Here is a 14,505-nt window from a genome sequence, read left to right as displayed (position 1 = left end):
CCACTGGACTTTATTGAGTGACACGTTTGACCTGTATTTTAGGAAACTTACTTTAGTGGCTAAATGGAGAAGGGACCAGAGTGGGGAGAGACTTGCTCCCCTGCCTAGAAGCTCTTGCAGTAATCTTGGGAATAATGACAAGCTGGTATGGAGAGGAACACTGTGAGCCAGTCACTGTACTCATTGAAAAGGAGAAAGAATAACCTGGTGACTGGTAAATAATGTCTACCAGGGTCTGGATTGGTTGACCTGTTTGGATAGAGTCAGCACTATGGAGGTGCAGAGGTTGCTAATCGATGGCAGAAGAGCAAGCATCTGAAAAAGGGTAGCCAAGGAAAGAATGTTTGGGGAAACTTAGTGAGGGCCAGAGGATGTCTAAAATGGAGGCAAGTTTGCTAACTTTAGAGCTGAATTTCCCAGAGGGCCTTGTGGAAATGAGGTCAAGTCAAGACAGGTCTATAAGCATTTATTAAGCACTTACTCTGTGCCAGGTGGCGTGCCAAGCACTAGCAGGGAGACAGTCCCTGCCCTTAAGGGAAGAGATCCCACAAAAGGGAGCTGAGTGGGGAGGGGAGGAGTGTGCCTATGCTCGGGCCTGGTAGGGAAGGTCCAGAGCATCGGGGATGCCACCTGGCTTGGGCATCCTCTGTAAAAGGCAGGTTTGAGGACAAACCAGACAGAGGAAGAAGCCTCTGAGTGGAGGGTACTTCCAGTGTGAGAAGTTCAAGGGAAGAGGTTTCTGTGTCATGCTTGATGAGAAAGTGTGGAGAACAGGATGTGTAGCCTGGAGAGAAATTAAGACCAGCAAGAAAATTTGGAGGAGGACATTGATAGGGTAAGGTTGAATGAAGTAGATGGAGACGAGAGATCAGGCAGTAGGGGCTGGGGAGGGAGAAGGGGATAGTATAGGATTCAGTATTCTCAGGATGGAGAGAATACAAGGGGGTGGGATTTAACCGACCCCTGGGCATTGAGTCCAGGCACACATTGAGTAAGTGGATGGGATACGTTTTCCTGAAGACCACAGGTGAGTAGGAAGTTCAGGGTTTTAGCGAGGTGGGTGTCTGGGGCCTGAGTGAGCCAAGCGGTGGCCTGATATTGATGTTGAGAAGCAGAAGGTCCCTTCTATTTTTTGATTCTATCTCTTTACTCCGTTATATGTTTATCGAACCTCAGTTGACCTAAATACTTCTTCAGCCAATTTCTCTTTCATTTTGTCCCTTTACCTCTTTTTATATAGTGGTGGGAGGATTGTGTTATGACCTGGGGCACAGATACCTTGGAGAATTCAGATCCTCTGCAGCTCCTCCCTGAAGGCAAACGGTTTTAAATTGGTCTGTGTACTAGCTATTGTGAAGTAGCTGGTAGTTGCTGTCCTTGGTGATGAAATCAGCATTTAAAGAGAGGAGTATTTCATTTGAATTCTTACGGAAAAACAATTAAAAAAAAAAAGACTGAAGTTTGGGTTTGACTATCAGAATTAAGTTATTGACACCAGTCTGTTTGGCAGACATTTCTTTTCTGGAACCTGCTTGAACCCCTAAGGAAGAGCAGCCAGTATCTTAATATCTTGAGTTCCTGACCACTGGGCAGAGGAAATGCTTGACTATTTTAATCACATTTTTGTATCTCAGAAAAAAAAAAAAGTTCTCCAGAGGAAATGACGATGTCCTACCACAAAGGTTCTCTTATCAGTTGTGAGGTTGTGGCTGATAATGAATTGTCAAGATGGATATGTGTAAAATACAAAGTCTATGTTTTTTAAGTTGGGAAGGAAAAATTAGATGAAGCTGATAAAGGTGGAGTTATGGCTTTTGTTAGGAGACAGAAACCATTAGAGACTGTCATTGTTAGTTTAAGAATGTATACTTGGGCCCGTCCCTTTGCCCCTAGCCAAACCTAAATCTGCTTGAATCATTGTTTGAAACTTTGGGGAATAAACAGCCAAGACAGAATTTAAGACGGTATCTTGAACCAGACAGTAAAATGTAGATGTTAAGACATGCCCCTTGATTTGTGTCCAGGAAACTCTTTAAAGCTTGTGACTTCAGTTATATTGAATATTGTTCATTGGGTTGTTCTGGGGCTTCCCCCTCCCCTTCTTTTCACATTTAGCTTTTTGAAAGCCCATTTCCTGCCCTTCTAAACATGTGGCATTCCTTCACGTCTTGTGTGTGCCCTCTCTGCCTTTTGGTTGGTGTAAGCAATTCTTTCTTATTAGCAGAGGCAGAGAGAGCATACCTCTGGCCCAAAGCATGTTTTACATACCTTATCTACATAGTGCCCCTTTGACGATAGCCATATCCATTATCCCTTCCTTCCCCTTCCTACATAAAGGGGTCCAGATGGTAAATGACTTCCAGAAAGACACCCAGACAGTTGGTGACAGGGAGTCAGTGAAGGATTGAGTCTCAACATGCCTCTGCTTCTCGGTGCTTCTCCCCTTGCCCAGATCTCTGCCCTCCTGTTTGCAGAGCAGGCAGGTATGTCTTTTCAGGGCCCCTGCTGAGTGCTGGGGATACAAAAAGATGTAAGACATAGCCCCTGTCCTCAAGGAGCTCACAATCTAATGGGATCAGGTCAGTCCAATTTAGTAAACGTGTCTTAAATACCCGTGTGAGGCTTTATGCCAACACTAGGAATACAGAGACAACGAAAAATACAGACTGCCCAAGAAGGAACAGAACTAAGACCACAGCATCACGATGACTGAAAAATGGACAGTTTCAGTTGGACAGGGCTGGCTGTGGTTAGACACCAGGGAGAGAAGTCAGGTTTGGTTTTAAACTACCTTGAAAACAGGCTAGGGAAGAAAGCAACTTTCCTCTTCTAAATGTGTTAGTCATTACTTGTAGTCTATTTCGAAGCAGAATATGGAAAGCTTAGCCCATCTTATGTACAAATTATATGGAACAAGTAAGGGACTAAAGATTTCATGCTGAGAGGCACATTTGATCTCCAGGGTATCACTGAGATTTGGGTGGGATGAGACTTACAACTGGACTGTCACTCTGGAGTGGTAGACCTTATTCTTAAAACACCATAATGGGGTTGAGGGCTGGTAGCATTTTATTTTAAGAAAGTATGCTCCTGTGAGGAAGTCCAGGACCTGAGGGAAGCGGCAGGGCCGTGATAAATGGGATGATGCTGTCATTGGGGTCCTCTTCAGTCCCTGACAGAAAGACATGAAATGGTTCATAAACGTTGCCTAAAAGCACCGTGGAGTCATGATGGGGAGCTTCAGTTATCCAGACACCTTCTGATTACTCTTCCTCTGCCAAAAGTAGGAGAGCTCATAATATCCTTGCTTTTGAGATAATATTATCCTTCAAAAGGTGGAGAAACCAATGAGGGAGATTGTCTTCAGGATCTGAGTACTCGTCAGCAGTGAGGAAGAAATGATTGCTGGGGCTCTGGAAGGAAATGCCTTTCTACAGTTCAGAGTCTCTGAAAGAAAAGGTGGTTGGTGGTGGTGGTGGTGAGCCTTTATTTTCCAAGAGGACCAATGGTATCAGGAGGGTGATGTCATAACTTGCAAGTGAATTAAATTTAAGTGAGGCAGGGCTGTGCAAAGTCATCAGCCTCACTTTCTCCTCCAGAGTCATGGGAGTCCAGTGGCTAGACATGGTCAAGATGACTGGCGATGGTCCAAAGAAAAGGAGAGGAATACCAAGCCTCGTCTTCACGTTCACCCTAGATTTTTGAAATATAAATTCCCAAAGAAGATGATATGGGACGGTGGAATTCTGGGGACTGAAATTCTATAGGGAAAGTCAACCCAGGATGACTCAGCACTGCAAAATGACGTTTTGAAGAGACCAAGAAAAATAATCCCAATAAGATGACAAAGGAAGTCTTGAGAGGAACCGGATTGTCTAAAGATAGCAGTGTGGATATACAGAGAACTCACTGGCTAAATTTATATTTTTAGGCATCTAGGTGGTACAGTGGATAGAATGCCAGGTCTGTAGTCAGGAGGACCTGAGTTCAAATCTGGCCTCAGACACTTACTAGTTGTGTGACCCTGGGCAATTCACTTTACCCTTTTTGCCTTGGTTTCCTCAACCGTAAAATGAACTGGAGAAGAAAATGACAAACCGCTGTTTTATCTTTGCCAGGAAAATCCCAAATTGGATCATGAAGAGTGGGACCTGACTACCTGACTAAATGATAACAACAGAAAATGACGATAAGGTTGGGTCGTGGGGGGTGGATCCAGAAGCACGGCATAGCCTGAAAATTAGTTTGGAGAAGTGCTGAATCTGAGAATGAGCACAAGCTGGCAAGAAAAGCCAAGGAAAACAAAGTATGAGATGTTATTTGTAATGGGGAAGAAAATTAAGGATCCAAAAGGTGTAGAACCTTAGCTCAGAGTAGATGATGTAATGATAATAGAAAAAGAGAGAAGATGAAACTGTTAAACCCTCACCCTGCTGCTGCTGTCTGCTACCCTGTCTTCTCTCCAAGGCGAGTGTGCTTTGCATTGGGAAGGTCAGGGCAGAAATGGCGAATAGGGAGCTAAGAGGACGCACCTGTGGCTGTCTTTGAGTTTAGGGCAGCAGATGAGATGAGCTACGTCCTCAGGTTCTCCAGGAATTGGTGGACGTGACTCCTGAGGCCCTGGCAGTGACCTTTGAAGATCATGGAGAACTGGAGGGCGCTGAGCATGGAGCGTTTTGAGAAGCGCTAAATCTCAGCGTTGAAGGGTGAATGCCCCAGTCTTCAGAAAAAGGAAAAACAAGGGAGTCCTCTGCCTCCAGGTTTGTGAGCTTGACTTTGATCCCTGGTAAAATTCAAAATTGTTTTTAACAGTGGTTCACAAACACCCAGAAGAGGAAATTGTGATGAACGAAGAATCAGTGTAACTTGAGCAAGAAAACAAGTTATGCCCTATTCGCCTTGTTTCCTTTTCTGACACTTAGTAGTAGATGAGGGGAGATGTTAGAGATATAGTTTACCTACATTTTAGCAAAGCGTTGACCAAATCTGTCATGTTATTTCTTTGAAAAAGATGGAGAAAAATGACTAGATTAAGTGGATTAGGAATTGAGTGAAGGGCTAGGCCCCAGAAGTGATTGTTAGGATTGGATGTCTATTTGGAAAGAGGTAAGTGGAGTGTCCAACGGATCTGTGTTTGGACCTGCATTTTAAACATTTGTTTCTGTGACTTGGATCTCATGATTATTAAGTTTCTAAGTGACACAAAACTGGAGAGGAGATAGGACATACTGCATTACAGGGGCAAGATCCAGAAGGTCCTGGACAACCTAGGATATTGGACCTGATTGAGTTTGGTGAAATTTCATAGGGATAAATGGAAAGTCCTAAACTTCAAAAATCACAAGATGAAGGAGGCATGGTGAGATCACGCTCCTCTTGAAAAACTTTTCTAGAGGTTTCAGTGGTTTGAAAGGCCAAAATGAATCTATAATGCACTGTGACAACTGGCAAAGCTACTGAAATCTTGGTTCTGTAAAAGAGACATAAAGGATCTGCCCAGGACCAGAGAGAGGAGAGTCACTGTGCTCTGTGCTAGGGATTTCACAGGGAGTCTTCTGTTCATTTCTGGCTCCTGCCATTCAGGAGGGACGAAGGTCAAGGGAGAAGCCGTCAAGGCAGTGAAGGAACCATGCCACACGTGGATCAGCGGAAAAAACTGACTGTGTTTAGCTTGGAGAGGAGGAGATTTAAGGATAGGACCATGGTAGCTTTCTTCTCGTATTTGAAAGACAGGCATGGAAGGACTCGATTTGTTCTGTGTGGCCCCAGAGAATAGAATTAGGCATGACTTCAGTTGTAAAGAAGCACATTTAAGCTTGAAGGAAGAAAAAAATTCCTAATAATTAAAGTCATCTGGGAATCCAATCTGGTGCCTCAAAAGGTAGTAGATTTCCCCCTCGTAGGAGGTCTTTAGGAAAAGAATAGAAGATCAGTCACTTGTTGAACATTAAATTATAGAGCACTGAGGTCAGACTCACAGAATTGGGGCCATTCAGCTGTCCATTAGGATCATGGATTAGGGATGGGCATTGACTTAGAAATGACATGTATCCATGCTATATTGCATTTTTATTTATTTTGTTAAATATTTCTTCCCACCATTTGAATCTAGTTCAGTGGCACCAAAGAGTTCTGTGGGCCCAGGGGCTGCACATTTGGCCCCTCTGTCAAAGAGGGGATTCTTGTCAGGTATGTTTTGGCCTCAGTGCTCTCTGAGATCCTTTCCAGCTCAGAGATTTTTTGTTTCTGAGGGGAACCCTCAGAACGGGCAGAGGGGACTTCCCGCATAAAAACACCATTACCAAAATGTTGGCCAATCTGAACTTATGCACACAATGATCATTAGTGTCAGCTCAGGGAGAGGTAAAGAGCAGACTTTTTACAATATGATGCTCTGCCCAGCTTGAGCAATCCTGACTTGTAGGTTCCAGTTGTGTGTCAAGGGCTTTGCTGGGAAAAGGAAGATCAGTGTGGTCAGAGTCTTTTCTTTGCCTTTGAAGAGGGGAAATGTTAATGTATTTTAATGTTTGTGACTGTCTCAAAGAAACAGTGCTTAAAATTGTGAGCTGGAGGCTTATTTGTGCTTTGGGGACAGGAATGAATGCTTTCCATTTTCAGTTTTAAAGTTGACTGATGATCATTTCATTCCAGTGTCTTCCCCATATGCCTTTTCCTTAATTTCCTTCTCTTTCACTGGTAATCATCCATCTCCCTGTAGGATTTGTTTTTCACTGTAATTTTGCAGTGGCCTTTATTCTCTTTATTCTCTTTTGTTTGTAAAAGGGGCCGTGCTGTAAAATTCATATTTGGACGGAAAGTCCATTTTGAGTGCTTATAGCAGAGAGACTCAATGTGACTTCTGGCCTCAGGGAGCTTAAAGTCTATTGCAGAAAGTGGGACAGATGAACAAGCAATTTATATAAAGATATAACAGTATGTGTGTACATATATTCATATATGTCTATATCTGTGTGTGTATACACACATGCATATGTATATACATATGCATGTATATGTCATTGTATTTGTATGTTATGCATATGTATGTATGTATGTGTATGTGCACATCTGTCTGTATATCTGTTTTTAGAGCAGTGCCCTGAGGGGAGAGATAAGGAAGAGATTATGATATTTGGTTGAAAACTGAGTGGAATTGATTAGGAAAAAATTAAGTAAGCTTCTCAGAAAAGGCAGATGTTGTGAAGGGAGGGATGTGGTTTGGGTATAAGGGTTATTAAGGAGACTGTTCCCCAGAATTATGAGTCAGTCTAGGCCAGCCTGGACAAGCCTAGCACCTCTATTCCGATGACCTGTATAAATCATGTAAGTGCTGATGAGACACCTTCATAATAAGCCATAAAATTAGCCCATTTAGCAATTAGTGATTGAGCACCTTCTGTATACAGAACATTGTTTTAATTCAGATAAAACACAGTTCCTACCTTCGTAGTAGGACAGAATCTATATCAGGGGTGGGGAACCTGCGGCCTCAAGGCCACATGTGGCCCTCTAAGTCCTCAAATGCAGCCCTTTGAAGTTTGGATTCAGTCAAAGGGCCGCACTCGAGGACCTAGAGGACCCCATGTGGCCTTGAGGTCGCAGGTTTCCCACCCCTGGTCTACATAGTCTCCTATGGGATAAGATACAAGTTTTTAAAACTATAATACTAATAATATGCGCAACACTCTGTGGGAGGTGCCAAATTGTGCTCAGTGAAGTCTTGGGAGAAAAGCTTACCAACCAGAAGGAGTCAAAGACATCTTCTTGGAGAAGGTGGCATTTGAGGATGAGTGGAACCTCAAAAGAGGATGAAGGTTAGGGTTCTAGGCTGAGGGAATGAGGCAGGAAAGGGCACAGCACATCTAGAGAGCAGAGAAGAGGGCAGAAAAGGACTAGGAAAGATAGAATGACCCCACATTGGGAGAGGAGGCACCTGAATGATCAGTGGAGGAGCATGAATGACCTGGGACATTGGAAACCGCAGAATGTTCTGGAATAGACCGCTCCCATGGGCAGACCCCATGTCAATCAGTCAGTCAACAAACATTCTTTGCATACCAGCCACTGGGGTAAAGATGCAGAAGAAAGGCAAAAACAGCCCTTCCCTCCAGGAGCTCACATTCTGATGGGGGAGGACATGCAGATCACTCACTGCTTAGCAGATAAGTACAATATAAACAGAAGGAAGGAGAGGGTGGGTTGGAGGCAAAGGGCACCACCAAAAAAAGACCTTAAAAGACCTTCTGCAGAAGCTGGGTTTTGAGCTGAGACTTGAGAAGAGTCATGCATTAGAGATGAGGAGGGAGAACATTTCAGACATGGATTTGGAAGAGTGTCATGTGTGAGGATTGCGAGAAGGCCAGTGTCTTTGGATTGTAGAGCACTGGACCAGCAGAGTAAATTTAATAAGACTAGAAAGGCAAAAAGGGGCTAGTGGGCAGGCCCACATTTGTATTTGAGCGGCTCCTGGAATCTATTGAGCACTCAGTGACATGGCCAGACTTTAGGGTAATCACTTTGGCAGCTAGGTGGAAGACGGTTTGGAGTGGGAAGAGACACGGGGCAATCAGACCAAGAAGAAGGCTGTCGCAGTGGTCCAGCTGGGCATGAGGTGATGAGGGCTTGCGCCAGGGTGATGGCTGTGTGAGAGAAGAGGACGTGCGTGAGATGTTAGGAATGTAGAAACTAGATATGGCAATAGAGTGGAGATGGAAATGCTAGTTCTACGTCAAGGAAGTAAACAAGCATTTGTGCCAGCTACAATGAAAGGCAACTCTGAGTTCACAGTTTAATGGTGGAGACAGCATGAAAACCACAAGGGGATGACAACCGAACCCATGGTAACTGATGAAATCACTAAGGCAGCTAATACACGGAAGAAAAAAAGAGAGAAGAGGGCCCAGCACCGACACTTGGGGGACCCCCCACAGCTAGTAGGTGTGATCTGATGGAGTTCCTGCCAAGGACAATGAGCAGCAGTGGTCATGTAGGCCAGAAGAGAACCAGGAGAGGGAGAAGAGAGTACCAAGGAGAAGGGGGTTATGGACAGCATCAAAGGCTGCAGAGAGGTCAAGAAGAAGGAGGATTGAGAACAAGTCAGTAGATTTTCTAAGTTTTCTACCTCTCCAGTTTTCTTCGACCTTATACCACCGATATGTACTGTTTGATCCAGGTGCACGGGCCTCTTGGCTACTCCATGAACAAGACAGTCCATCTCTTAGTTCTTAGCATTCTCTCTGGCTGTCCTCTGTGCCTGGAAACTTCTTCCCCCTCATCTCAGACCACCGACCTACCTAAAATCCCACCTCCTACAGGACACTTTCCCCAACCCCTCAATTCTAATGCCTTTCCTCTGTTAATTATTTCCTATTTATCATGTATATAGTGTGCTTTGTATATATTTACCTGTTGTCTCCTTCATTAGATTGTAAGCTCCTTGAAGGCATGGTCTGACATTTTGCCTTTTTTTTTTTAATATCCCCTCCCCTCTCGCGCCCCTGCTTGGCACATAGTAGTTGCCTTAGTAAACGTTTATTCATTGATTAAGTTTTGACAGTTAACTTCGGAGAGAGTAGCTTCAGTTGAATGATCAGGTTGGAAACCAGATTGCTGAGGTTCTAGAAACAAGTGTCCTACTTTGAAGAAGTAGGGGTGCCAAGTGCAGATGGCATCGAGCAGAGAAGGGAAGAGAAACAAAGGACGGCAGTTAGTGGGAAGAGTCGGAGCAAGTGAGGAGTTGGTCAAGGCAGAGGAGACGCGGACATGTTGGTAGGCGACAAGGAGGGAGCCAGGAGGTGGTGAGAGAGTGGGGCTGGCCGAGAGGACGATCTCCTCAAGAAGTGGGGGTGGGTGTCCAGGGTGCTCCTGGACGAAGAGAGGGGAGGGGAGGGGAGGAGGAAATAGTGGGACGAAACATCGGAGTTTTGTCAGTCGGTCAAGATTCATTGAGCACCTACTGTGTGCCAGGCAGTGTGCTAAGTTCTGCAGATACAGAAAGAGGCAAAAGGCAGCCCCTGCTCTCCAGGAACTTAGAACCTAGTGGATGTTGTGAGATGATGATGATGGTGATGGGGCAGGGGAGACAGGGAAGGTTTTAGCAAATGGCCTCAATTTGGGGGAGACTTCTGAGGCAAAGGCATCAGCTAAGAAGGCAGGTGGATGGCGGTCATGTGAGGCATGAGAACAGATGAAAAGGTTTGAATGCCACTGGAATTGAGGGGAGTGCAGATATGAGAGATGTTGGACTGAATGACTGCTTGAATGTTATAGGCTAGAGAAAAGCAGGAATCAGCAGTATTCAGTAAACACATTAAGTGTCTTTTAAGTGCTAGATGCTGTGCTAAGTCCTGGGGATACAGATTAACCCCCACCCCTCCAAAAAAAACCCAAAAAACTAAAACCAAAAAATAAAGACAGTCTCGCTCTCTTTAAGGAGCTTCTAATCAAAGGGCATGATGGAGAAATCAGAGCAGTCCCGATGGAGTACAGCCAGGAGGTGAAGAGACGTTCTGAGCTGAGGGCCCTCCTTAGAGGGAGGCTTTGAGGTGCACAGTTTTGCTCTTCAGTCACAGGGCCAGAATGTAGTGATAAGTTACAAGGACCAAAGCTGAGGGGATCTTGTGGGTGTTGAGCTCCCTGAGGCACGGTGGAGAAGTCAGGCGGGTTTTGTGGGGAAAATAACTCAAACTTTTTAGCAGGAGTGAACAGCTATGGTAGAGAAGGAAATAGTGAAACTCAAAGAAGATTTATGGGATGTGTTCAATTTTATGTGCCTATGAGAGTGAACAGGGTAGAACTGTCCTGTTGGTAGTTGGAGATTTGGGCCTGGATGTCAAAAGAATAGTCAGGCTTGGGAGTCATCTGCACAGAAATGCCAGCCAAGGCCATGGGAGCCAGCGAGGCTAGTTAGAGCTAATAGAGCAGAGAAACCCAAGGCATTGCCTTGAGAAGCCTCCATCCTGTGGAGCTGGGAGCAGTATCAGAAACCGTTCAATGCCTTCTCTTTATATAGTGCTTTTAATTGCAGGAGGCAGCATGGTCTAGTAGAGAGAACTGAGCTTGGGGTTCACGGACCCAAATTCAAATTCTGGTTCTGCCGCTTGTTATCTGTGTAACCTTGGGCACTTCTCTTTACTGTCCTCAGTTTCTTTATCTGTAAAATGAGGAGGTCATTAAATGAGTGGGTCTGTTCCAGGTCTGTGGGCCAATGAATCTTCTTTTTTCAGAGCATTTTTGCATTGATTATTTCATTTCAGTTTTATTATCCTTCTTAAGGTTGGCAAGTCATGTGCTGGTGCTTCTAGTTTACAGACAAGGGAACTGAGGCTCTGGGGGCCAAAATATTGTCTTTTGTCCGTGGTCACGCACATTCTTGACTAACCTGGAAACAGAAGTTTCTCCTTGCTTCTCAGTCTGTAGTTAGGTTTTTGTTGTTTTGTTTCAGTACTGTGTCTAAGTTCATCTTTTGGTGTTACTGCCAAGTCGTCTCTTTTTTAAAAAATTAATTTATAATTGTTTTGTGAGTCTAGACTGTCTTTGTCTCTGTTGAGACAGAAAGTCATTCTGATCTGCAAAGATCAGCACTTCAACGGCAAAGTCATCATTTGCCCTTCCAGGATGGCCTAGTTCCACTCCAGTTGACTAGCTGCGACCTTACCATCAGAGATTAATGTGTTGAGGATCACCAGTTTTCTGATGGTCACAGCTGTGGCTTTGCCTAGATCCCCATTTACATTTCCCTTTCCTTGCCATTGGCTATCACTCACCTGACCTGAGAGCCCCCGGGATCAAATAGGTTGTGCTAGAAAGGAGCTTCAGAGACCTTTTCGTGGCTGCCTTGCTCTACCTCATGTGAATCTTCGATCAGGTGCCCCTACCCCCACCCCCACCCCCCGGGTTGGGATTCTGCAGATCCCTCTGGGAGCTGGAGATAACTTTGATAACTCAGTGGATCTGTGACCTCCAGTTGTCCATGTCCTCCCCTAGGTACCTTGACCTAGAAAGCCTTCATTTACTTCGCTGTCTGTCATTTATCCCTCACTCTTGCCAGATGAGCGGCCTTCATTTTCTGGTCACCTGTCTCTTTGATATCACACTTGACGACTCTTGTGAAATTTGTGGTTGGTAATCGTTGCTACCTACTTCTGCCCACTGGGCACCTCTCTGTTGTGCTTTGGATGACCTTCAACTTTAATTCTTTGGAGACTCTGGTATTCTATCTCCTGAAACCATAAAACATCACTGAAAAAATGTTAATAAATACCATAGGCTTTAGTTACTGGGAGAAGCTTGGGATCATGAAAAGCATTGTATGTTCTCGTCAAGGCAATGCAGCCTTCTGTCTGTCATTTCTGCCCTTCTGTCTTTAGTGGATCATCTGTGAGTAGCATGGGTCCAAAACGTGTGTACTCATGCACCATGTCTCTGGGCTGTCCATCCAACTGCATACACATCCTAGTGTAGTTTGAACCTTAGATATTCTTCATTTACTTCATTCTTTCTTTGGAGTGATTATGGATCTCATTCAGGAGGCTCCATGATATCTAGAGTCTGGCGTAGTCAATGCAAAGCTCTCTGCACTCAGGGACACATGGAGGCTCTTAGAGAACCAAGAAGAACAGAATGTGCGTCTGTTCTGAGGAAGCTTATCGCCTCGTTAGGAAGAAAAGCCACATGGGAATACATATAGTACAGAGCAGAGAGAGGGTGTGATGGATGCAGATGTAAAGTTTGATCGGGGATGAGAAGTAAAAGAAATCTCTTGTCTCTCAGGAGATTTATGTAGGGAAGCCTTCTTCCATTTGGATGATCTGCGTTCTGGACACTGTCCATGATGGCCAAGTCAAAAATTAGCAGACATTTATTAAATACTTATTTTGTGTAGAACACCATACTGTAGGCTGGAGGAGATGCCTGGTTTAGATGGAAGTGATTTCTAATGGAACGGTGGATGTGGATGCGATGGCTCTCGCCAGCCACGGTTTTGTCAGTGTGCTTGCTAATCTTCCTCTTGCTTCTATTTACAGGTGCCCGGGGCCCAAGAATTGGTGGACTTCTCTCCTGTTTATCGATGTTTGCATATATATTCTGTACTGGTGAGTCCTCATTAGGCTCCTTCCTCCCCCGCCTCCCCACCCCTGGGCCATGCACGTGGAAAGAGCAATGTCTTCTTAAGTTTGGGTAGTTTTTCTCTTCTTTCTCTCTTTTTTTTTTTTTGGAGAGGGTAGTTTTTCTTTAAATCTTGAAGATGTAGCTGAGATAGGAATGAGGGGCTGCACTAACTGTAATGGTGATAGTGATATTAATCCTATCCACATATATGGCACTGAGCAGTGAGTGACTTGCTCGTGGCCATGTAGCTGAGAGATGTCAGAAACGTGACTGGAACCCAGCTCTTCTTGACTCCAGACAAGTCTTGGAGTCTCTCTCCACTGGCCTCACCACCTCTCAGTTCTAGTATCAGGACTTTGACTCCTGCTTTCTTTATCCTCTGTGCTGTGATCCCTTCTCTTTTCTTGCCTTCTCATAATATTTGTCATGGCACATATTGTGGCTGGAATCATTACCTGACTCATGTCCAGTTTGGTAGCTGATCTCAGGGTTAGGTCTTCTCTTCTCGGAAAGGTAGTTTCATAAAACATGATGTTCATTTTCTGTCTGGGAACTGGCAATTTAGCCACAAGATGTGGTCCCAGGCTTCAAGGATCTTCCCATCTAGTGACAAGGAGAAAGAACCGCGTGCATAAGACGATGGAGTAAGTGCCATAGAAAAGCGGTGCATTACAAACAGCACAGAGCTGGTCTGCTGTTGGGGTTTTTGAGAGAGTGATTTACTTTTCCCAAATAAGACCGAGTGTAGATAAACAAAACCAAGGAAAAAAGCAGCCCCTGAGCAGCTACAGCGACAACACTCGCCACCCCAAACTTCAACGTCTGTAAATAAGAAGGGACAGCCACAGTTCAAACAGTGATTGCAAATGATTGTTCATACGTTATGCCCTTCTGTTATTTGCTGATTGATAAAAGAAACAAAGGCCCGTGGGCATTACCTTGAACAAGGGAGCACCAACATTGTCTGCTGTATCTAACATCAACTGTGTTGCTATTGATGCTGGCTCCCTCTGCTGATATTGTTTAAAGTAAAGTAAAGTGTTGGGTTCTACTGTTTTGACTTTCGTATCCTTCCACAGAAATCTCCTTGGAGTTCTGGTGTTCTTGATATTTGTCCTTTCTTAGGGGCAATAATATTCTCTTACATTCTTGTATCATAGTTTATTGTAGATATCATCCAGTTATTGGATACCTAGTGGTTCCTCCCACCCCCATCTCCCCCTAATGGATATTTCAGATGGCACTGCTGAGTCCAAATCTCTAGTTTTCCACTCTTCTAATTATTCAGGAGGCAGCTGTGTTGGTTGTGGCGGTGGTGGTGGTGATAATGATAGTGATAATGGTAATGATGATGATGATAGTGACGATGGTAATGATGATGGTGTTGATGTTGGT

At 44.5% G+C, this 14,505-nt stretch overlaps 1 protein-coding gene across 3 annotated transcripts in view; it reads left to right on the top strand.

Moving 5' to 3' along the window:
• Positions 1 to 14,505, top strand: part of EXOC6B (exocyst complex component 6B) — a 607,320-nt gene that overhangs the window by 236,264 nt on the left and 356,551 nt on the right. For all 3 annotated transcript variants that reach the window (XM_027839975.1, XM_027839976.1, XM_027839977.1), the window contains exon 8: positions 13,026 to 13,094. In XM_027839975.1, coding sequence (XP_027695776.1) covers positions 13,026 to 13,094 — 69 coding nt within the window. The remainder of the gene's footprint in view (positions 1 to 13,025; positions 13,095 to 14,505) is intronic.

This window comes from Vombatus ursinus, unplaced genomic scaffold (assembly GCF_900497805.2).
Source record: "Vombatus ursinus unplaced genomic scaffold, bare-nosed wombat genome assembly UNPS02014837.1, whole genome shotgun sequence".
Taxonomy (NCBI): domain Eukaryota; kingdom Metazoa; phylum Chordata; class Mammalia; order Diprotodontia; family Vombatidae; genus Vombatus; species Vombatus ursinus.
Note: the sequence above shows the minus strand (reverse complement) of the source record. Positions and strands in the feature narration are given on the sequence as shown.